General features: G+C 39.1%; 1 protein-coding gene across 2 annotated transcripts in view; it reads left to right on the top strand.

Moving 5' to 3' along the window:
- LOC107691221 (extracellular serine/threonine protein kinase FAM20C-like) overlaps positions 1 to 20,219 on the top strand; it is a 64,470-nt gene that overhangs the window by 9,002 nt on the left and 35,249 nt on the right. For both annotated transcript variants that reach the window (XM_016489722.1, XM_016489721.1), the window contains exon 3: positions 1,196 to 1,274. In XM_016489722.1, coding sequence (XP_016345208.1) covers positions 1,196 to 1,274 — 79 coding nt within the window. The remainder of the gene's footprint in view (positions 1 to 1,195; positions 1,275 to 20,219) is intronic.

Below are 20,219 nucleotides of genomic sequence, written 5' to 3'. Positions count from 1 at the left end.
TGTGTATATATATATATATATATATATATATATATACACACATGAACAGTTTGTAATGTAAGAAAAATATATCTGAATAAATTACAACATTTTAATTAAATGTTAAATTATTGTACTGTATGTATGAATTAGTGTGTGACTTTAGTATTATTGGGTCACTATTATAGTTTATATATATATATATTGAATTAATTTATTTTATTCTATTCTGTGTTTACTTTTTTGCTATTTTTATTTTCCATTTTAATTGTAATTAACGTTTTAGTAATTTTGTTGTGATTTGTCATTTTTAATTGTCTTTTTATAAGTTTTTTATTTATTTATTTTTATTATTATTACTATTGCAGTTTTGGTTATGTTAGTACAGTGCATCAAGGTAAACTTAATTTAAATGAGAAATGTTGCCTTGGGAACAGGGTTGCCAGGTTTTCACAACAAAACCCGCCCAATTGCTTTTCGAGGAGTCCCCGATAAAAATTGTGTTCCAGGGGATAAAACACACGTTTTTTGGCGGGGTTCACCTGGTAAAATTCACATTTTAGGGGCTAAATATCACGTTATTGGGGTTGCTTCAACCCGTGGCAACAGTGTGAAAGTAGCCCAATTCCGCGGGATAACCGCAGACTTGGCAACACTGCTTGGGAACTATCTGAAATAAAATACGTTTGAGCGTTTTTTATTGTTTATTTCTAGTACTGAAAATGTCTTTTTAATACTGTTTTAGTTTTACCTATAACAACTATAATGAATTATAAAAAAAATAGTTTTACCTGTAATAACTATAATGAATTACGAAAAAATGAGTGTCACGCCACTCACACTTCATTTGAAGTACCCTGAGACGGCCATACTGCTGTAACTCACAAATGTGCACCATAACTCGTTACTGATATTTCAACCATTGAACTCTTTGACTCTCATGAGCAGCAGATGGTTGCATAGCTACTCATGGGAATCTGCATGTATTCATGAGATTTGCTGACAGTCTGACAAAATGCACTAAGAGATCACCACTGCTGTTTACAAGACTGCAAAACATCACAGCTAATACATGCTTGTGTAAGTTAGAGCAAAAGCTATTTAGCATGAATGCTGGAAGAGAAGATTGTGTTAGTTTGTGTGGGTGCGTGTGCATATTGTCTTGTTTTTAGAAAGCTGGTCGGCTGTTGTTAAAGCAATTATGTTCCCTTCACAGCAATGAAGTCAGGTGGCACTCAGCTGAAGCTCATCATGTCATTCCAGAACTACGGACAAGCCCTGTTCAAACCTATGAAGTAAGTGATATTGCAGTCTTTCATTTTTCATCAATTCAAACCGAAAGGAGAACCAGTTTTTCAGAATTTGAATGCATACGTTCATGCTAAGTGTATTTAAGAGGTGTGAACTAAGCCTTTTGTGTTTCAACAAAAACATGTTGTTCTGCTGTTGGATGTTGCCCAAGATTAATGTTGTCTGCATATGCAGTCTTTCTGCATGTGTAAAATATGAAAAGTATGTTAAAAATAGAATGGGGTCAAGAAACAATGCACAAATAATTCTGACTCATCAATTTTCTAACTTATAGGCCTTAAAGGAATAGTTCACCCAAAAATGAAAATTCTATCATCATTCACTCCTGTATGACTTTGTTTCTTCTGTGGAACAAAAAGAAGATATTTTGAAGAATGTTGGTAACCAAAAGATATTTTAAAGAATTTTGGTAATCAAAAGTGTATTTTGAAGAATGTTGATAACCAGACAGTTTCAGGTCTCTTTGATGTTCACCCTTTGATGGAGAAAAATACCATGGAAGTCATTGGGCCCCAAAAATGTTTGTTTACCAAAATTCTTCAAAAACATCTTTTTGGTTTCCAACATTCTTAAAAATACACTTTTGGTTACCAGCATTCTTCAAAATATCTTTTTCGTTGCCAGCATTCTTCAAAATATCTTTTTCGTTGCCAGCATTCTTCAAAATACACTTTTGGTTACCAACATTCTTCAAAATGTATTTTTGGTTACACGCATTCTTCAAAATACACTTTTTGTTACCAACAATCATCAAAATACACGTTTGGCTGCCAACATTGTTCTTTTTTTTTTTGCTTACAAACATCCTTTAAAATACACTTTTGGTTACCAACATTCTTCAAAATGTGCTTTTCGTTGCCAGCATTCTTCAAAATACACTTTTGGTTACCAGCATTCTTCAAAATATATTTTTCGTTGCCAGCATTCTTCAAAATACTCTTTTGGTTACCAACATTCTTCAAAATATCTTTTTGGTTAAACGCATTCCTCAAAATACACTTTTTGTTACCAACAATCATCAAAATACACGTTTGGCTGCCAACATTGTTCTTTTTTTTTTTTTGCTAACAAACATCCTTCAAAATATCTTTTTCGTTGCCAGCATTCTTCAAAATACACTTTTGGTTACCAACATTCTTCAAAATATGCTTTTGGTTACTAAAATTATTTTGTGTTCCACAGAAAAAAATTAATAAAATGAAATGGCAAGTTTGGAATGACATGAGGAGGGTGACTGAATCAATTTTACTCCATGATTTTGTCAAATTTTTAGGGGTGAACTGCCCCTTTACGCTCCCTTATTATGATATTTAACAAAGCCAAGATAAATTGAATAAGCAGTTTACCTAAATAATTTACCTAAAACTCTTTGTACTTATTTTACTGTTTTTTTTCGGGATCTACTGGGACAGTGATAAAGATCTACCAGTTGATCGCGATCGACGGGTTGGATATAATGCTATAAAATAGTATGATTTCTGCCTTATTCTGTGATTTCACAAAAATAAGTTATTTCAAACACTCGACTATGTTATGAAGTTAATATGGAGAAAAAGCATGTCAATAAATTAAAATATCTTTGCTGGACAACAGGTTTGTAAACGATTCATACACATGTAAAACTGTGTGGCACATGTGCTACTGTAGTACATTTACTCAAGGCTCAGACTTTTGTCGCACTGTACAGCCCTATCCAAACCTGTTCCAGATTGTAGAAGGAGCTGCTCAATTTCACGTCCGCCTTCCTTCACGTCACTCCACACAGTCGCACACAGAAATATGTCAACAACTAGACTTTATCGTTATTATCGCAGGAAGACGAATTCTTATTGTGTGGAGAATTTTTACCGGTATATCGCAAACGATAAGATATCGCCCATCCCTAGTAACTCCTCAGTTGAGATCAGCATTTGTTGGCCACCAGCACAAGCATCCTTATGATCTTTCCTGGTGGGTAATGATCAGTCTGGGTTTAATTAACATCGCCAGGCTTATGCATTAATTAAAAACTGCAAGACACTATCACATGCTCTCGGGGATATTTGCTAGCAGAAGCTGTAACAGCCGCCCATAAAACAGGGCGGACCAACGGAGTGTATCTGCCATATCCCCTGTGTTGAAACAACACTGCCGGGGCTACCAGAATTATTTTGTGATCAAATAACTGCCAGGGGATGCTTGATTGCTTCCAACCAGAGGAAAACCTTTTTTGTCATTGTTTCTTTGATTATGCTTTGTCATTGCCATCTGTGATTTCTTGGTGGGTACAGACACAAACAGTTGGTGGCTAAAAACACACACAGTTATTGCACAACAGTAGCATCAGGAGATGAGCAATTCACACACAAGACAAGGTGGCTTATGCATGTTTGGAATAGCACTCCCTGCTACACTCCCGGCTTAGGCCAAGATGAATTACTTCTGGTTTGATGTAGGGGTGTACAATACAGCATTGTGCAAAAGTCTTCGGCGAGTTAGATGTTTTTCCACTGACATTCCCATCAGAATGAGAGTCCAAACAGCTGATAAAACATTACAATTAACAACTTTTGGAACGACATGGGGGTGAGTAATTAATGACAGAATTTTCATTTTTGGGTGAACTATCCCTTTAAGAACTGTGGAAATATTTCCAAGACTTTTGGAGAAATAAACTGCAATTCTACCTTAAAAACTGTGTGCAAATGTACCGAGGACAAAAGCTGTTTTAAAGGCAGAGGGTGTTCATACCAAATATTGATTTAAATTAGTTAGAAGTTAATTGAAGTTTACAGTCTATTTTTGACAAAAAAAATAAAAAAAACTACGTACTACCTGTTTGACAACCCACTGACTAGTTGATTTTGAAAATGTTGTTTTACACATCGTTTGGTGCTGGTCACATTGGTGGACCAGTATATCCATTGGGTAAAGTAAATGGTAAAATGAAACTTGGTCAACCAGCATGGTTTAATTTGGTAACACATGCACTGTATCTCGATATTTCTTTGATGTTAAGTTCATGACTAGATCTGAGAAGTTGATCTTCTCTTTATGATTTACGAGGAAATCTTGGTTTGGTTTTTCATGATACACATACCTGCATGATGTACATTTGCTAAGATGCTAGCAATAAAAAGCAATAAACATGTGTGACATGTTTGAAATCACGCTTTTCATCCAGTTCCTAAGAAAGATCATGAAAATATTTTAGTGGAGCGTTTAACAATGAATGTAATAAAAGCAATAATTAAACATAATAATCTAGACAGAGACAACAACTGACAGACTACACTGATTAACACACAGAGTTCTCTTGAGCTGCGTTTCACACTTTTGAGCAATTACACCTTGGAAGTGTTAATTAAATAATAATCATATTGTGCAATAGGTACGATTTGACATTCATTTCTTGGTTTGTGCTTTGAATGATCACCGCTATAAAGCAAATACCAGGTACTAAGCTTGAATAATCGTCTATTCATCATTTCCTTGACATGAATAGCCTTCCATATGGTCCCACTCAAACCACTGAACCTCCAGAGCACACGGCCACCCTCTGCGCTTTTTCATCCCGAATAAAGCTGCAGGTTTCCCCCTTTTCCCCCTGCATCTATCTCCCACTCCGAGAAGGCTAAAGATTCCTCCAGCTCTAAAAGCTGGGAGTATTTCCCAGAATCCTTGTTGACTGCACGGGGCCACCCTTTCCCTCACCTGCCCCTCTGTGCAGCCATACTGAGCATCAAAGCTTCTTTTGATGTACTGCTGCTTTGAGCTGGATGCTAATCTATCTGCAGGCGCATGGAGGGGTAACTGCTCCGGTTTCTGAAGTCTTAGAAAGCCACGCGTGTGTGTATGTGAGAGGAGTTTATTGAACTTGAGTTATCTGACTGGAATCTAGGTGCAAATGCAGCAATAAATCATTGTGCAACCTTTCACTCTACCTCCTCCATGTTCATTCAGAGAGCAGCCAGTGGGACTTGTGCCATGGAAAAGCACTCATCCTATCAAAATGAGGAAGGCGTAGCTGTATTTTACAGGAAAGCCCTGCTCACTGAATGGTTTAATTATTCCACACCACAGCACTGAGTGCTAGTGATCGCCATGGAATGAGAAAGGAGAGAGAGATAAGATTAGAAAAAGACAGAAAAAAGAAGTATACTTTTAAAAGGACTACTTATTACAGAAATAATATTTGTCTCCTCTGAGGCTGGGACTCTAAACAGTGTTCTGTGCTCGTCTGTGCAGCCAAACACAGAACAGTTAGCATGTTTTGCTCAAACTTTCATCATGACGTTAGAACTGGTACATTGTTGTCGCTTGCGAAATCAAAATGACGGCGCCGTGGGTGTGAACTTACAGATTAAGGGGCGATAATATTATAATGAGATCCCTTTGCCACGTCACCAAGGGAGCGAAATCAGACGCGCTGGTTTTCTCAGACGCTTGCAGAAAAATGCTTCCCAAAACAAAGTTACTGGGTTAATCTTTTTCACGTTTCATTGGTTGGTAGATGCACCGGGGACCTGATTATAGCACTTAAAACCTGGAAAAGTCAGATTTTCATGATATGTCACCTATAAAGGAATACACTTAAGTGTGAACTGACACCTAACTGCATGATATTTACAAATAAATGAAAAAAAAGGATTATAGCTTAAATTTATGTGAAATTACTTGTATTTCATGTATTTAAATATATTAAACGAAGTTTCGATTTAGCACATTTAAAATATATAAACTTTAAATTTAATATCAAATAACATACTACACTTAAAATGCTTTTTTAAAATATCTACTTAAGTGTGTTAAGAAACAGTGTAGACTCTTTCAATACAGTTAAGTGACCTTTATTTCATTAATATAATATTACCTGCAAGTAGAGTTTTTAAAAATATACTTTTAAGATTTGAAAGTGCACATTCAATACAATTAAGCACTCTTCTTTTTCACAAGGGAAAGAATAAGACAAGGTGTTGTTTGGGGTAGATTTACAAACTTGACAGTCAAGATTCTTTCTAGTGATCCGTCAAGTTACAACAATGAGAGACTGTGATTCAGATGTTGAGATTGTTTGCATGTGTGTGCTCAACATGATTTACCCAGGATGTGTTCCTGAATCAACATCAACTAGTGTTAGCCTAACAATGACATTTTAACATGATTGGTTGATGGGAATGTTCCTCCAGGTAATAATTCAACGACTTTAAAGTTAATGATACATGGGGCAACTTTCTTGAGCAATGTTGCTTGGGCACATCCCCATTGAGAATGGGCAACAGATTTCTTTAGATCGGTTGTGGGCCCTGTGTCTTACCGGTTTCACGGCAACATTGATCAAAAAGGTGCCCTGTCATTATTTTTCAGGGTGCAGTATGTTCGTTGTCAATTCATTTCACACACTCACATTGTCTTGAGCCAGCCCTAGCAGTTAGCCAAACATCAAATATTGAAACTTGTATTTGTCATATACTACTTGTTGTATCCAATAAAGTGATAAATAATGATGGTACTTATATTTAGTCAATGTATGTCCAATACAGATCCTAAGAGAAAGCATTTGAACAGAAATCTCATCAACTGAACATGACTGTTAGCGTTAGTGAATTTCTTGTAATTTTAACTTTTGCGGTTACCGAAATGTTGTTTGAAATATGTAAATACTCATACATTACAATTTTTAGAGTAAGATGTTAGCAATGCCAAAGTCATAGGTATGATTCCCAGGGCAAAAAAAAACAACAAGAGACTCACCACACTTTAATAGAAGTCCAAAAACAAGGTGTGTAAGCCACAAAAATCATAAACACAACTAGATTTGAGATTAAAAAAAATGATTGTTTATATTGCATCCAGTGGTGTTTATCAATTTATTCTCATTTCTGCAGCGTTCAGGTTTGTAATATTTACTTTTGCTCATTTCGATTCTGAGGGAACATGTGAACTGATAAGTGAATGCCTTGAATGCAAATGTAAGGTGCCTTGAATAACAGCATTTTTTAAGTGTATAAAATGCATATCTACAGCTCTATTTATTATCAGATCCATACATAATTCACTCTCTGACTCCAGGATCTTATCATAACCTCTAAAAGGGCAAGGGGAATATTGTTCCAGGACCATAAAGGTTGTAGCCTGAGGAACATGGCCCACTAAGCATGTGTGTGTGTTAGACACTGTTATGAACCCTCAAACAGCTCTTGTTTATTCACATGCTAGAAGTTTGGTCTGTGAGCAGTTCTTTAAAATGTATGCCAGACTAGATGTGCCTTAACAGGAACAAAAACGCTCACACAGCAAAATAGCTTGTGGATCTTTAAGCTAAGAGCCAAGTTTGAGTTTTCCACTCCTTTGATGTTAATTATTTTTCGCCCCCTCATATTGGTTCTGAAATTGCTGCAGTGCTTTGATATGAACTCTCACAGCAGCAACAGAGAAAGTATTTTCGGCTACAGCTTTTGTGCTTTCAATGCTATAATGCAGAATATGTTCATGTCATATAGAATATTACATCCAGCTCACCCAGGAAGATACCATCACCCCCATACTCTCTCTCTCTCTGATTGTCATTGTAACTGTGTGGTACCTCTGTGGTACCAGCTTCTAGTTGTGGGCTATGGGTACACCATGGTATGTACTGTATAAGGTTAGATTGGATGTATCTTTACACTTTTAATGCGCATCAGTTTGATTTATGACATGGAAAATAATTTGCTAAAGCACAATGCATGTCAAAACCTGCACCGAGGGTTTTCAGACTAAGCAGGGTTTATCTGTGTTGTTTTGGAATTCAGATGGAAAATCCAACTGGAAAATTCAGGTTTATTCCCAGCTGCATTTTGTCATGAAAAATGGAGGGGGAAAAGGGAGTGAGTTCGCTGTTTGAAAGTGTGGGCAGGAATAAAAATAAAAAAAAGATGATAAAAAATGGTTTATGGTCAATGGATAAGTGTATTTAAAATAAATAAATAAAAACAGTACATTTGCTACACTATATTGGATCTCATGAAATATTTTGATTCAGTGAAAGAGGCTTAGAATATTTTAGGTTCAAATCCTGTTACGGCAGTTCACATGTCAAACTCCATGAAATATGACAACTGGGGTAATGTTTAGAGCACGCTGTCTGAGCCCTCAGCCGTGGCAGAAAGTTGAGCTGAAGTGATGCATTTATGTGTTGTGTGTGAAGAAGGGTTGGATTTTGAGTGGCAGACTTTGGACCTGTTGAAAGACACAATGTTTGGGGATTACAGAATGTCAAATCTGACTGCAACAGATTGTTGATGATGCAGTCAGATCTAGATAACATAAAAATGCTGGTAAACCATAATGAGAAAAGGACAAAATGCTTAATCTAAAGACCAAGGGCTCAAGGTTTGGCTGGTTAGCATGGTTAGCATTAGCATCTTTCTCCATTGTGAATGGCCTTTCAAAAATATCTATGTATTCTGGCTATTTATTTATGTATTTTTATGTATTAATTAATTTATTTATTTATTTATTGCAAGCAACATATACTACTAAAACATTTTATAGTAGTATAGTTTACTAGTGACCAATTTTTGTTTTTAAGGGTTATTAAATGTGTGAAATGGACTTGGCCATTAGGAGTGCTAACTGCTAATAGCTAATTATAAACCTCCTTGCTTTTCCAACATGAAACTGTGCTTTTTGCTGTTAGGTTTTTCCACATCACTTTAATATCTTTAAAAGGAAGACAAATGTTTGTGTTAGATTCTTCCTTCCTCAATTTTTACAGTTTATTTTAGTTTGCCTGCTTGCCACAAGTACGACCCGCCAAAGTCCATGGTTAAACCCAAGCCATCCAGTCATGTCTGTATGTTTTCCAAGTCCTCCAAGCAGAAATATTTTATGTTGGAGCCCCTGAGGAGAGTGGAAGAAACCTCCATTAATGCATGCATTTCTGAAGCGATGCAGGCTGCTCGTAGCCAGCAAGCAGTGAATCAACATGTCAAAGCGCATTGTCTGCCTTATTCCTGACAGCTGTCTCGCACAGCTGCATGGCTTTCTGCACTGATCCAGGTTCTGTGCACAGAGGGAAGTCTGTTTCTCTGCTCAGCTGAATGGGGACTTGGAGTGTGTGCGTGTGTGTGGTGAATTGCAAGTGTTGAGATCTTAAGGCTAAACATCCCATTGGGTTTGATAAAGCAGTAGTTTTGCTAATTATACTTACTATTAAGGTCTATAATAGTTGTAACAAACAAGGACTTATAAAAAAGTCTATTTTTTAAATAAATGTTGCTTTCCATTTTTATTTAGTCAGAATACTCAAATAATTTTTAATGACTGTCAATAAAAAAATATGCTTTTGCTCCCAGATGGTGTAGCTATCAAATGTACCAGCAGGAGGTTATGAGGTAGTGCTAACCAGGTGCACCTTGACCCATTGGTTACCACAGATTTACAGTTGTTTCAATAGCTTTGGTTGTATCTGGTTGTATCCTACTTTCACCACTCTGGGGTGCATTTCCCAAAAGCAATTATGATCGTAAGTTCAGTCGTTACCAATAGAGTTCAATGGAACTAACGATCATATTTGGCTAACTATGCTTTTGGGAAGGGCACCCCAGACCAGGAATTGAACCAGAGTCAACCTTCATGAGTGGCTAAAAAAACAACCTTTAGAGTCAGTTGCCACCATGCCTTTGAGACCAGAGGAATGAGGTTTACCTGCACAGCTCTTACTAGTTGGCCTCCGTCACTCACCCCACTAAAGATCACTCCCATCCGGGTCACGGCACCATTTAAACTAGTACTACTCACACAACAATTAGGATTCAAACCAGCGTCAACCAGAATGGGAGGCTGCAGGTTTACCTGCACAACTCTTAATAGCCAGCTTCCATTACACTCCACCTCCTTAAAGCTCACTCCCATCCGGGTTACGGCACCAATGAAATTGGTCCTATTCACGCAGTAAGGAGTGGGATTCAAACCAATTTCAACCAGCATGGGAGACTAAAGGATGCAGCCTCTAGTGTCAGTCGCTAGCACACCTTTCGAGACCAGAGGAGTGGGTTTTACCTGCACAGCCTTTCCTGGCTAGCCTTCGTTACAGTCACCCCGCTAAAGCTCACACCCATCCGGGTCACGGCACCAATGAAACTGGTCCTGCTCGCCCTGCAACAGGTGGGATTTGAACCAGCATCAACTGGTGTGAGAGGCAGGTGTGCTAACAAGGATGATAGCACAGAAAAAAATTTGCCTGTAGAATCAGTCACTAATGCGCCTCTTAAGGGCACTGGAGTGAGGTATGTTACAAAGTCACTATGGTATTTTGATTTATAGCAAATTGTTGTATACTGGTGCTGATTTGGTTACATAATTCACAATACTTCATGAGTTGTTCATTGCCTCTTCAAATGTACCTTTGTCTTCTTCTTATTATTATTATTATCATCTTTTTAAATTTCCTTTTTAAAATGAATAGGAAATTAACAAGAAAAATGCTTCCGGAAGTCTGTTGTAAACATGGTTGGTCCTGCTGCACTCCATAGCTTGGTGACTCAGCGTAGCAATGATGAAGGAGAAATCTGATGCTAGCTCTGAATTTCTGTGAGCACTGGCCCATGTTCTTTCAGTTCCACCTCATCTTCCTTGAAAACAACCAGAGTACAATTTATCTCCCTGATAGTATGTTGTTATGCACCAGGGAGCCAACCAACAGGAGTTGTGCTATCAAACAACACAGAGTCAGATTTCACAGATGATTGTCCCGTTAGAGAGTTTTTGCCTTACTGCCAAGGAATTAGTCGTTCACTGAGGCTTTCCTGGGCACATCAGGGATCAATTTGTTAGTTCTGACTTTTGTGATGCAACACAAACTTGTTCAAAAACTTCCGGGGAATCAGATGAGATTGATGAAGGTTCATCTTCTCGCTTGGAGCTAAGAACACGACGAGAGGGTTGGTGGATTATTTTCTGAATTCTCTGTCCTGGCTGTTGTGTGGTGGTGTTATTTCATAGTTTTACTTGGAAACTGTCAAGGGAAGACTGTCTTCTGCATGTTTGTGAAACTAGCCTCAGATGTTGTGATTGACTTGGAACCATCTGAATTGGATGTTTGAAACATGTCGGTCACATGTTGTGTTTTATTTTGGTCAGATTCATCCACCCCTCCCCCATCAGTCATGCTTCATACGCTGCATATAATGCTGGGAACCACGTCTGCTGTAGAGTCCAGCAGTTCCTGTTTCACAATCTCAGCATTGTGTTTTAGTTTCAGTTTGGGCTGCTCAGTGAACGTGACCCTCTGCCCACCCCCTCATCTCTCGTTCCCCTCTTTGTGATTCCATCTGTAAGATGGCAGGTAGTCAAAACACACTCAGATAACAGCCCCCTCTCTTTCTCTCTCTCTCATGAGCATACGCTCACTGACTTTGTATGAAGTTTGTCGTCTTGGTTCCTCTTTCCCTCTAACCCCCTGTCTGTCTCACTCTTTCCCTGTTTTCCTGTCTCTCTCCATATCCACTTGTCTCTCTCTACTTTCCCTTTAACCTATCTTTTGTCTTCCCTTCTCTACCTGCCTTCATTTCTCCCTTCCTATGTATCTCACTCCATCTTTCTTCGTGTGTCCACACACCTTCATATCTCTCTCTCATTTTTGACTTGTCTCCCTCTCTACTTGTCGGACTCACCATCCCTTTTCTGCTTCTTTTCCTGCCTCTTTTTCTACCTCTTCACCTGTCTGTCTCTTTTATTATCCCTCTCCACAACTCCAACATCTCTTTCTCTTCCTGTCTCACCAGTTTTTTTTTCTCACCATCTCAATCTGCTTATCTCTTTGTCCCTTTTTGTCCCTCTCTCTACTGGTCTAACTCTAAATGTTTTTCTTTCTCTACCTCCCTCTTTACCCTGTCCTATCTCTTTCTTCCTCTCTAATAATTTTTCTCCCTCTCTCCCTCTTACTTTGCTTATTTGTCTGTTTGTCCCTCACTCCCCGTCTTTGTCCCTCTCTACCTGTCTTTGTATATCTCTACCTCTCTATCTCTCCCTCTCTCTTTACCTGGCTACCTCTCTCTAGATTCTCTTTTTGCCTGTTTCTCTCCCACCACCTGTCCTTTTCTCTGCTTTCAGTCAATCTGTCTTTCACTTCTTCCATCTCTATATTTCTCTCCCTTTCTCTCTCCCTCTCCCTCTATACTTGTATTTTACTTGTCTTTCTTTCTCTCCACCTATCTCTTACCTTCCTACTCTACCTATCTCTCTCTCTTTTACTGTCTGTTCTACTCCTTCTAGTCTGTCTCTCTTCCTCTCTCTTTACCTGACTCTCTCTGCCTGTCTTTTTACTTGTCTTTCATCCTCTCTACCTGTCTCTTACCTTCCCACTCTACCTCCAACTTTACCCATCTCTCTCCATTCTTCACCTGTCTCTCTTCCTCTTGCTGTCTCTTTCTCTGCTTCCAGTCTCCAGTCTACCTTCATTTCCTGTCTCTCTTCCTCTCATTTTACCTGTCTCTTTCCCCTTCCCTCTTTAACTGTCTCTCTTCCTTTCTCTTCAGATCTTTTCCTGTCTCATATCTTCACTTGCGCCCCCGCTCTCTGCCCTCAGATCTCCTGAATTGTATGTGACAAAGGGAAATGTGTGTCAGAATTAATCACTGAACTTAAACAATAAAAACCTCAGCAATCTCACCCCTGCAGACAATGAGGTAAGAGTAACTACTGATGCACTGAAACAGCAGTGTGGACTTAAGGCTTTAAGACTTTCTAATCTCATCCCAGTCATCAAAATGCATTTGAAAAATTTTTCCAAAACATTATAAACAGATTTTTGAAAAGTTTAGAGCATATTTGTCATATCATTATAGCATCCACCCTTATCCATCTGTGATCTGCCCGTCATAAATTATGTCTGAGAAAGCAGATGGTCCATTGTGTATTATAGCTGCATTAAGATTGATCTGTCCATCCTCTCTCATCACAGCAGACGGCAGTCAAATTCACAGTTCTAATCATCTTGTGCTACCAAAACATTCTACCATTAACGTGCTACCATTAACATTTCTTTCCATCTTGCTTTTTTTCATTGCCATTAAAACAGAACATATGTCTAAGGTTTTTGTCTTGTCTTGTGTTTTTATTTCCATATGAACAACCCCGTATCACCTTGTCCGCATCATTCAAAACTATTTCCAGAATGCCTACCTTGTTTTTTGTAAGATTTCCAGATGTACAGTATGCCATTTCCTTCTGTTGTTTAATTAATGAAAAGGAGTTTGTACAGTATATCTTGTACCTCAGCTACGTGACTAGGCTTGACTAGTGTGCAAGTGTAAAGCCACAGTGTGCTTCTGATTTCTTAAAGAAATGCTCAGAGTTTAATACTAGTTAAGCTCAAACAACTTCATCTGTGGCAGGCTGCCAATTACCACAGAAAACTATTTTGACTCGTCTCCAGTTTGTACAAACAAAAAACAGGTTGACAGAAATACATTTACAGTGGAGGTCTATGGAGAAGTGTTGTGTGTTGACCGGCATAATTCCACTGTAAGTACATGACGTGCGATGTATTCTTTGTTTGAGGGCATCTACATGCAATGCAGTTCAATGTCAAGGGAAGAAGGAGGCGGGAACTGACGAACATTCAAACACTTTAATTCACTCGCATCACTGGCCTCGCTCCATTCCCATGGCTCTCAGCCCTGCCCAACTCATCATATACCCTTCTTGCCCTGCAGGCCGGGGGGTACCCATGAGACTGCACTCTACTGCCCCTGATCAGCTGATCACGGCAGCCGCAGCACCCGGGGGTAATGACAGACGAGGCAAGAGAAAAGGAGACGGAAGGATGAGGAGAGACAGAGACGAGAGAGGAAAAGATAAAAAAACTTGATCCGGTTCCTGGACACATTGCCGCTCGGTTCTCCAACAGCTGGGTGAACTCCTTTGCGATGCCTGGTGACGGCGCTGGATAGCCCTTGGTGGACGGCTTGACATTCCTCCACCGCCTGATGGACGGCGACGGCTCCTCCGGGTTCGGGCGGCCAACAGGAGTCCCCCGTTCCCTGCTCCTCCCCATCATGGCGGATGGCAGCAGGCTCCAGCCTCAGGCAGACGGTGGCAACTCCCCCGCTCCCTCACAGATGGCAACCGCCCCTCCACAAGTTGCCCCCCCCGGCAACTCACTCCAGCCCACCGCCTTGAGCGTCCATGGCAGTAGCCTCCGCTCCGCCATGCTCAATGGCACTGCGGATTCCCCACAGCGGTGAGGGCTCTCCGACAGCATGTCCCTCCTTCCTCCTGGGTTTCGGCACCAATGTAACGCAGTTCAATGTCAAGGGAAGAAGGAGGCGGGAACCGCCGAACATTCAAACACCTTAGTTATAAAATAAACAAACACAAAACCGAAAGTAAATGTGGCAGCCCCTCACGGACCACTGCCGCACACAAACAGAAACAAAATATAACATAAAGTCCAGGCCTGGTCCTCTCTCGTCCTTCACTGTCACCACTCCTTTTATCCTTCCGGAGCTCTTCCGTGGGACTCGAGACCGGTGTGGTGCACAGGTGATGCTCATTACATTACATTGTTCTGAAATCTCTTTGAGTGACACAAAATTGTGATTGTGATTCAAGTAACTGAATGAGAAAAAGAATGGAGTGTATAATAATGGCCCACACAAACTGACAAATCGGTGATCTCCCGGCTTTAAGTTTGAGATTATCTCCAGACAAGTTCATTAATCCTCTCATGTTAATGGAAAGAACAGATACAGCTTCCCTGACAGCACGTCAGGCCCCAGTAATCTGGGATGTGCAGAAATATGCGATAACCTGCACATTCAGCCTCAGGAGCGAGACTCTAAAAAATAAGGTTAGAGACAAAGAACAGTAATGTGTTGCCAGAAATATCTCACAGAAGAGATAGAACATCTTTAAGACCCACTCAGGTTAAGGTACTTCACATCGTAACGTACATACTTTATTAAAATTTCCATCAGTAATTGCCCCCTAATTGTGCGGGGAGATTTTATGTCTGCGATTATGCCAAACTGTTTGTGTAATTAATTGTGCATAGGTGCTAAAAAATGTAACTTGTGTTTCCGCTCATGCTAATGATAGATTCGTTTAGATGTGTGGCTTTTTCAGTTATGCTAAATATTATGGATGAATACATTTAAATTAGCCAAGGAAAATTTCAGCACACATTAGAAAACAATGGATTCATTCCCGCACTTTGTGATCATTAAATCAGTGCCATGACAGTAGATTTGACTTCTAATCTCCATTTACAAGAAGAAAAAGCATTTGAATATCTCTAACCGCTGTTGTACCTCCAAGTAAAATGACAAAGCTTTAATAAATGAAGGAATACCGTCCCACAGTTAAGCGTGGGGCTAAGAGCGATGTCTTAATGAAGAAGAAGAGGTAAAGAGAGGCCAAGACTTCTCAAAGTTACACTAGGAATGAAATATGCTCCAAATACATCTTAATTATGCATTTTTCTCAAGCATGAAGGAGTGTCGCAATCGTTATCTCCACACAAACCCTTTCTTTTTGCTTACTCTAGCCAGGATATAGTCAGATCTCTGCTCATCAGGTCATATATCACTCGGTCAAAGCTGAAGGAATGTAATTCTACAGCTTGGCTTTTTAACCCTGCTTCTGCAGAGCAGCAATTAGTGCTGGTTAATGAAGCTAAAATAATATTTCTCAATATTTCTCAGCCTTTTGATGATGTTCAGTATATATCTCAATATGTATGGTTTTGTTCTGAAAGTAAACATGTATTTCTTTAGGTAGGTGATTTAACCAAACAGCCATTGTTTCCAGCAGATTCATATTATTTTAGAACAAAAATATCTAGTAAATATCTAATATCTAAAAATATCTAAGGCATGCTTTCCACATTTTTCATTAGATGAACAATATTCACCAACATAACGTATAATACTATACAATAAATTCAATAATTCTATATACAGTAATAAAGAGCAGTATTTCAGAAACATTCCAATGCATAAATCAGTTATTTTAATCAGTTAATTAAAATGGACAGTTTGAAATGTTTAATGAATTAAACACTAACGCAGCTTGTGGTACTGAAGTTTAATTCAGACACTATTAAAACATCTGTTTTAATGCTCTCACACTTTCAAGTCTTTACGAAACCTAATGGCCAAATAAAAAGCTTTATAAAATCATTGCAATATTCACAGTGTTGCTTCATTTATGTTGTCACAACAACCAAAGTGTACATAGTGTGAATATTTAATATATCGCTCAGTCCTAGCTGCAGTTTTCCTGTACATTTAGCCGTTGTTATTTTCCTGAACTGTTATGCTTCAAGGCACAGCTAAACTGCCACGGACAGAGATGTTTTTTCTTCCTAGCTCAGCTCACAGTTAGAGGTGGAACACAATGATGTGTTATAATGGTGCTAAAGGCCCTCAGCAATCTTGCCTAAATGGCTTTATTTGAGAAGTGTTTCAGCCCTTGCTCACAATTGCCGACAGGTTCTTCAAGCACCTTGCGCTTTTCCTGGAACTAAAGGAGAAAGTTTTGCAGTAATCAAGCAAAGACCATTGAGAGGCCTGAGTGTGTTACTTGTGTTTGAAGCCTAGACTGAAAATACCTTCCAGGGACCTCAACATAGAAGTATAACTCTGATACCCGGGAGGGCCTGAAAGAATCTTCAAATTCAGTTCCAGCAGTGAACAGTTCTCAGTAAACGAAAGGGAAAAACAAGTCTAGTCTTTTTTTAAAAACCCTTTATCCTGGAAAAGCTGCCACCAACCGCCCGCATTCCACCAAGACCACAATCCACTAAATGCTGTTTGTGCATTTGTTTTATTTAGGAAGTAGATACAGTTTTAGAAACTGTACAGAGAAGATGATGGGTTCACTAACATTGTACTAGAGGAATAAAAAGAAAGGGCCTCCTCAAGAGGTTCAAATCATTGGCAGTATTCATATACAGTAGCCATAGGGCTCACTAGACTATTTGTGTCTCATAATAAAAAATATATTTCGGAAAAGCAACTTGCAGCAATAGAAATCAACAATTAAAATAGATTGGAAGTGCTTAAAACATTTTTTTAATATTGACTGATGATTACATTTTCTCTCTCTCTTTTTCTTTTTTTTTTTTACATTAATTTGCTAAATACAGGTGTAGTATTTTGCCCTATTGTGCCATAAGTGACAAGCACTTTTGTGTTTGTCTAATTTTGCACGTTGTATTCTTAGGTTGTTGTTGTTGTTGAACTCTGTGGAAAGAGCCCAAAATTGAAAGCTGTAAAAAGCTGCACTGTTATTGTGGTCGTTTCTGTGGCACATCCAGTTTGTTTAAGTAGACACAGATGGAGAGTTGACAGAATGTGTTTTCTCCATATCTCTTTCTCTCTCACGGTTTCTTTCTTTGTGTCGCAGTTTGTCTTTATCATTCTCGCTAGATTTGCTGATCAGACTTCGGCAGCTGGCAGAAACTGTTTTCCACTTCATGTAGTCAAAAACTCCCGAAAGTCTTTTAACTCCTGAAACTTGGTTCAAAACATAAAGCCTTTCCAAAAGCCTTCAGCGCTGTGTATGTAGGAAGAGAACAACGACTCGCGTGATGTCACCGAGAAGGCGGAACTAGCGACTGACTTCCGAAAGCAAGAGTGTAAACATGACGAATCCCCACGACACCCTACGTCAAGCAAATCGTGGCAAAATCGGGCTAAAATCGTGTAGTCTGAATCGGGCTTAAGATTGTCTAAGCTACTTCAAGCTAGTCACTAGCTGGTCTGAGAAGGTCATTAGCTGGTCTAAAATGGTTATTAATTGGTCCAAGCTGGTCATTAGCTGGTATAAAATGGCCATTAGTTGGTCCAAGCTGTTTTTTTGTTGCTCTAAGATTGTCAGTAGCTAGTTCAAGCTGGTCTGGGATTGTCAGTAGCTGGTCTAAAATGGTTATTAATTGTTCCAAGCCAGTTATTATTAGCTGCTCTAAGATTGCCATTAGTTTGCCCAAGCTGGTCATTAGTTTGACCAGTTACAAACCAGTTACCAGCTGGTCGTACCAAGCTTGGTAGAGCAGTGTGCAGCTTTTTGCAGCTGCATTTATTGCTTTAAACCTTCCTACACTACTGTAGTATTAGACAACATGAAACTGCATGCGTGATGCAATAAAGTGGTGTATTTCTGAGGGAAGCAGAATATTCAGCAGAAACTAATGTTCATTACTGATTGTAGGTTGTTTCAGAGGCTACAGAAAGTGATTACATTTTGATGAAAGATTATGAGAAACATTTTTTCTTAAGATCAGCATGCACTGATGAATTGTGCACAATAAGACCAGTGACATTTATGAAGAAAGGAAGTTGTTATGGTCATTGTTCCTCTCCTTTTCTCATCCTCTGCTCCTAGTATGTCCATTCTGTCTCTATGAACCTGGCAGGCAGATTTTCTATCTTCAGCATCTGTGTACTTTGCAGTAAGAACGGTAGCCCAATATGTACAGTGGCGAGACAGTTTGAGACATGTTTTTTTTAGAGATGTTCCGTCAGCCCCTGAGAATTGCGTGCTCCCGGCAACAACGACACCTTTAAATTGGAAGCGTGATTTTCTAATTTAACCAAAAATACTTGTGAGATTAGAATGTAAAGTCAGCCCTCAGGTGGAAGAACAGCGTGTTTTTTATACTCATTCTCAGCGGCTGTCAAGCGCTCAGATGAGTCTCTTGTAGATCCTGCAATTTCGCCAGGCGCAGCAACTCGGATTGCCATCAATCCCTGGAACGGTGCATGCTGCATGCTAAAAGACTGCAACTCGATATACAAGACGGCACAGGGATAGGAGCTTGATAAACACCAATTGATTTTGTGTGCTGGGAAAGACACAGGAAAAGTGCTTAAGATGGCTATCAGAGTTAAAAAGCTGGAAGTGGTTGGGCTTGTCATCATCAATGCTCCTGATCACTGCTCGCCACCTCTCTCGGTTTTAGTTGGGCAGGGACACGCACTCATATTTTAATACCAAAGCTGGCTGTTAGCCTGGGAAGTAAAGCTAAAACACCACGCGTCTCTCCTCCTCTAACACCTCATCCATCCTTCTGTGTGCTCTCTGAAGCCATGAAGGATTGAGGCCTTTGACTGCGGCTCTCGGGAGGGGAATTCTTCTGGATCTCGGCTGCCTATTATTCCGGTAAAGCTGGGCTTTGCGAACCAAAAAAATGGCCAGCCCGTGGCACTCTTAAACTGTGATTGTGCTTTCATTATCTGGTCCTGCTGTAATGGCTCGCTTGTGTGGACCGCCGTTCCCTCCATGGCTGACAATACACATCCATCAGCTTTCCAGAGCCGTTTGTTATTTACTTGCTGTGCTGCTCAGTTGAGAGGCTTCATTGTTGGAGTGTGGGGCGATAACAGATGTACAGCAGAAAAAAAGAAGTTTATCTAAGAAATAAAGTCAGAGTAATGTAAACACACAGGTTTTTTAATGTAAAAATGTGGGTGGCTGCAATGTTAATAAAACTGAAAATGTAATGCAGTTTCCCTTAGTATTTGTTTTTTTTTTAACCAGTTTTGATGGTTGTTTAATCTGCATGTTAATATATACTGTGTGTGTGTGTGTATATATATATATATATATATATATATATATATATTGGTACATCCTTAGTCATGATCTGTCATTATTAATTAAGCCCCATATAATTTCAAACCTGTATGATGTTATTTATTTATCTGGAAAACAATGGGGGAAATTTTGAAGAATAATTATCACCAAAAATGCTCCATAAAGAACTTGTGGAGTATATTTCAAGTGTTCTGAAGTCAAATGATTGATTTGTGTAAGGAACAGACCAAAGTATTTTGATAGTAAGCTGAATAAATAATCTTTCCATTGATGTATGGTTTGTTAGGATAGAACAATATTTGGCTGAGATACAACTATTTGAAAATCTGGAATCTGAGGGTGCAAAAAAATCTAAATATTGAGAA

This window comes from Sinocyclocheilus anshuiensis, unplaced genomic scaffold, assembly GCF_001515605.1.
Source record: "Sinocyclocheilus anshuiensis isolate Anshui unplaced genomic scaffold, SAMN03320099.WGS_v1.1 scaffold202, whole genome shotgun sequence".
NCBI lineage: Eukaryota > Metazoa > Chordata > Actinopteri > Cypriniformes > Cyprinidae > Sinocyclocheilus > Sinocyclocheilus anshuiensis.
The sequence above is the reverse complement of the archived record's forward strand: the minus strand, read 5'-3'. Positions and strand labels throughout refer to the sequence as shown.